Here is a 5,000-nt window from a genome sequence, read left to right as displayed (position 1 = left end):
ATAAGAGCTCTAGCATAGATGATATAGATTATATATATATATATATATATATATATATATATATATATATAGAGAGAGAGAGAGAGAGAGAGAGAGAGAGAGATACAGTTTCAGGCACCTGCCTTGGGTTGGTTTACAAAAGATAACACAAACATAATAATAATAATAATGCTAATAATAGCAATATTTATTCTTCTCTCTTCTCGTGCAATAACAAAAATGCATCTGCAATCTCGTCGATAATTATGCAGAATCTTCATATTCTTTTTTCTCGTCTCGACTATTAACACTGTAATTTTTATATTTTTCTCCGTCTCCCCAACTAATGTAAGAAGTGCTTCATTTACCTTCAACTGAGTAACAAAAGATGACGGAAAAAGTAAAAGATTAAAAGGGTTACACTATACCACAGTTGTGTCCAGTTTCGGTAAAATGCAAACCGGCACCTCACCCCGAGACAGTATTAGCTGATACTAAATACTTATTTCTACTTATAGTTCGTCTCTTGAAAGAATATAGATACGACATTTTCTAAATTTTTACACTCCTTTATTATCTAATACATACATATATATATATACACACATATATATATACATATATTTTTTTAAATCTTAAAAGAATGTATGTCTTTTGAGATTTCAATGTATGGTGAATGTATGTCAGACATTATTAACACACTGTTTCTTCTCATTTTTGATAAAGTTAGAAGTACACGGTAGTAATATTCGAATTCTAGATAAAAGAAGAAAGAGAAGAAATAAACAAGAAAAAACAAAAAAATGGAGAAGGAAAGAGAAAAAAGAACAACAAAAAAAAAAACAAAAACGAAAGAAGAAGAAAAGGAGAAAGAGACAGAAAAAACAACAACAATAAAAAAAGGGGAGAAAAACAAAAACAAAACCCTCAACCCACCCACCCCAATCCAAAGAAAAAAAAAAAAAAAATGGAAATAGAACATGAATCCCCAAAGACCTAACTAAATCTGGGCGGGCGGATCCAAATTCTGGCTCTTGGAGAGCGTGGCACTCCCGCCCACGAGCCGCCGAGACCTCTCCAGCTGCACCTGGTCCTCGCGGTCGCCGTACAAGTCCAGCTGCCGACTGTAGTAGAACACGACGATGTCCCCGAAGACAGAGATGAACACGAACACTGGTGGAATGAGGAGGAAAGGTGGAATAAGGAGGGAAGGTGGAGTGAGGAGGGAAGGTGGAGTGAGGAGGGAAGGTGGAGTGAGGAGGGAAGGTGGAGTGAGGAGGGAAGGTGGAGTGAGGAGGGAAGGTGGAGTGAGGAGGGAAGGTGGAGTGAGGAGGGAAGGTGGAGTGAGGAGGGAAGGTGGAGTGAGGAGGGAAGGTGGAGTGAGGAGGGAAGGTGGAGTGAGAAGGGAAGGTGGAGTGAGTAGGGAAGGTGGAGTGAGGAGGGAAGGTGGAGTGAGGAGGGAAGGTGGAGTGAGGAGGAAAGGTGGAGTGAGGAGGGAAGGTGGAGTGAGGAGGGAAGGTGGAGTGAGGAGGGAAGGTGGAGTGAGGAGGGGAGGTGGAGTGAGGAGGGAAGGTGGAGTGAGGAGGGAAGGTGGAGTGAGGAGGGAAGGTGGAGTGAGGAGGGAAGGTGGAGTGAGGAGGGAAGGTGGAGTGAGGAGGGAAGGTGGAGTGAGGAGGGAAGGTGGAGTGAGGAGTGGAATGGGAGTGGAGGGAAGGTGGAATGAGGAGGGAAGGTGGAATAAGGAGGGAAGGAGGAGTGAGGAGGGAAGGTGGAGTGAGGAGGGAAGGTGGAGTGAGGAGGGAAGGTGGAGTGAGGAGGGAAGGTGGAGTGAGGAGGGAAGGTGGAGTGAGGAGGGAAGGTGGAGTGAGGAGGGAAGGTGGAGTGAGGAGGGAAGGTGGAGTGAGGAGGGGAGGTGGAGTGAGGAGGGAAGGTGGAGTGAGGAGGGAAGGTGGAGTGAGGAGGGAAGGTGGAGTGAGGAAGGAAGGTGGAGTGAGGAGGGAAGGTGGAGTGAGGAGGGAAGGTGGAGTGAGGAGGGAAGGTGGAGTGAGGAGGGAAGGTGGAATGGGAGTGGAGGGAAGGTGGAATGAGGAGGGAAGGTGGAATAAGGAGGGAAGGAGGAGTGAGGAGGGAAGGTGGAGTGAGGAGGGAAGGTGGAGTGAGGAGGGAAGGTGGAGTGAGGAGGGAAGGTGGAGTGAGGAGGGAAGGTGGAGTGAGGAGGGAAGGTGGAGTGAGGAGGGAAGGTGGAGTGAGGAGGGGAGTTGGAGTGAGGAGGGAAGGTGGAGTGAGGAGGGAAGGTGGAGTGAGGAGGGAAGGTGGAGTGAGGAGGGAAGGTGGAGTGAGGAGGGAAGGTGGAGTGAGGAGGGAAGGTGGAGTGAGGAGGGAAGGTGGAATGAGAGTGGAGGGAAGGTGGAATAAGAGTGGAGGGAAGGTGGAATAAGGAGGGAAGGTGGAATGAGAGTGGAGGGAAGGTGGAATGAGGAGGGAAGGTGGAATGAGAGTGGAGGGAAGGTGGAATGAGGAGGGAAGGTGGAATGAGAGTGGTGGGAAGGTGGAATGAGAGTGGAGGGAAGGTGGAATGAGAGTGGAGGGAAGGTGGAATGAGAGTGGAGGGAAGGTGGAGTGAGAGTGGAGGGAAGGTGGAGTGAGGAGGGAAGGTGGAATGAGGAGGGAAGGTAGAATGAGAGTGGAGGGAATGTGGAATGAGAGTGATGAGAATGTGGAATGAGAGTGGAGGGAATGTGGAGTGGGTGAAGACGGGAAGGGGAGTGGAAGTAGAAGGAATGTGGAATGAGAGTGGAGGGAATGTGGAGTGGGTGAGGAATAGAAGGGGAGAGAAAGTAGAATGTATGTGGAATGTGTGATCTGAATGGAAATGAAAGGGATTAGAAATAAATGTGGAATGAGAGTGGAATAAAAACGGAATGAAAATGGAAATGAAGAGTATGATGAGGAATGAGATTAAAATGATGATGGAGTGAGTGAGTTAATGTAAATTGAAAAAAAAAGAATGTAGGGAATGAACGTGGAATAAATTTGGAATAAGTGTTAGATAAACTTGAAACGAACGGGAAATGGAAGTCACTTTTAGGGCAAATGAATAATCGAAATACTAGAAACAAAAAAAAAATATATATGATAAACAGATACGTAATGAGAACAGAGAGAAATCGCGTGCAAAAACGTAGACAGGGACACAACAAGTTAAAAAGAACGAGAGTTAACGTGAGACTCGACAAAGGGAAACGTTCGTGGTTGATTAACCCAATCGCTACGTATGCCAAGAATATATGCCAAGCACAATGTAATACATGTTTATTTATTATATTTAGACATAGTTGGCTCTACAAGTGCTTAGTCACCAAGGAGTCGGTTATTAGTCCTACTTATCTCACCTGTTTACCCTTTTCCTCGACTTTTGGAAAGGGTCTTTTGCATTATTTATGTCTTAAATGTTATCGAAATTTTAATACAAATTTAATAATCATAACATCAATAACAATAATAACAATATCGATGTCAACTGTTTTAAAAAGAAAAACACACTTTCCCGCCAATTCAAGGAATGGGGAAATCAGGATCGGTTACTAAGGCTACTGATAGACTACTTGCCGGCTGAGCACATATGGGGCCATCTGTATGTAACCACATTCACAAAAAACAAAAACAGAAAACTACAGGGGACAGAATATAAATCTCGGGCGGTTGGGTTAATACAGAGAGATTTATTGATACGCTGTAGTAGATTTCAGATCAGCTGATAGACAGAGATACGTAAGGATGGAGGGAGAGAGAGAGAGAGAGAGAGAGAGAGAGAGAGAGAGAGAGAGAGAGAGAGAGAGAGAGAGAGAGAGAGAGATAGAGAGAGAGAGAGAGAGATAGAGAGAGAAGAGAGAGAGAGAGAAAGAGAAAGAGAAAGAGAAAGAGAGAAAGAGAGAAAGAGAGAGAGAGAGAGAGAGAGAGAGAGAGAGAGAGAGAAAGAAAAGGAGGGAGAGAAAGAGAAAGAGACATACATAGACATAAGCAAAGACAGAGACAGACAAACCGAGACAGAAGGAAACAAAAGGAAAGAAAGAAAGAAAAGGACACACACAAAAGTAGAAATATATATATATATATATATATATATATAATACTCAAAAGGCCATACACAAAAGAAACATAAATAAAAAGGAATAACAGAGACATAATGAGACACGCGAAGAGCATTTCTCACCCGCAGGCACGAGGTGTAAGATGGTCCTGAACTTGTCGGAGTCGTAGAGCCAGCAGTTGCCTGTCTTTCCGCACGACGAGTCCCACACCAGGCACGCGGAGTCTGCCGACAGAGAGAGGGCTATGTGGATGGAGAGAGAGGGGGAGGGAGGGAGGGAGAGGGAGAGGGAGAGGGAGGGAGGGAGGGGGTAGGGAGGGAGGAGAGAGAGAGAGAGAGAGAGAGAGAGAGAGAGAGAGAGAGAGAGAGAGAGAGAGAGAGTATGGTGGACACATAAGCACAACTGTTGGAAAATCTTAGCTTATAAATAGGCAACCATACCACCCCAAGCCAAGCTAGGCTCCACGTGGCTTGTGCGTATGCCCAAGTAGATTTCGACACCAGCGCCCCTGCTGGAATACCAATATGAGAGTTAAGGGTGACCGAGAATGACCTTCAGAACGACACCAGAAGTTAAGATTACCGCCTCCGGTCCCCCAGAGTCAAGCCGTACCAGTGTATCATGACAACCATTAGTGTCCATGTTGGAGGCACCAACAGCCTCTTACACACACACACACACACACACACACAGAGAGAGAGAGAGAGAGAGAGAGAGAGAGAGAGAGAGAGAGAGAGAGAGAGAGAGAGAGAGAGAGAGAGAAGAGGCAGACAGACAGAGAGAACATATCTAAAAGCAATCTACCGCCCCACTAAATCTTTGTAATGAACCAAATAAACAACCTGCAGCTATAACGCAATATACTGTAGAACTTTCTGGATCTATCGGATATTAACTGCGGCGAATTCCCGTTGACAGAGTGATTCCTCT

At 45.4% G+C, this 5,000-nt stretch overlaps 1 protein-coding gene across 1 annotated transcript in view; it reads right to left on the bottom strand.

Annotated features, from left to right (window-relative positions):
• Positions 1 to 953: 953 nt before the first annotated feature.
• The window catches only part of LOC125025069 (solute carrier organic anion transporter family member 74D-like), a 25,328-nt gene continuing 21,281 nt past the window's right edge, over positions 954 to 5,000 (bottom strand). The window contains exons 14-15 of the mRNA XM_047612956.1: positions 4,193 to 4,294; positions 954 to 1,152 (exon numbers count right to left, since the gene is read on the bottom strand). Coding sequence (XP_047468912.1) covers positions 980 to 1,152; positions 4,193 to 4,294 — 275 coding nt within the window. The 3' untranslated portion in view covers positions 954 to 979. The remainder of the gene's footprint in view (positions 1,153 to 4,192; positions 4,295 to 5,000) is intronic.

This window comes from Penaeus chinensis, chromosome 4 (genome assembly GCF_019202785.1).
Source record: "Penaeus chinensis breed Huanghai No. 1 chromosome 4, ASM1920278v2, whole genome shotgun sequence".
Classification (NCBI taxonomy): Eukaryota; Metazoa; Arthropoda; class Malacostraca; order Decapoda; family Penaeidae; genus Penaeus; species Penaeus chinensis.
Note: the sequence above shows the minus strand (reverse complement) of the source record. Positions and strands in the feature narration are given on the sequence as shown.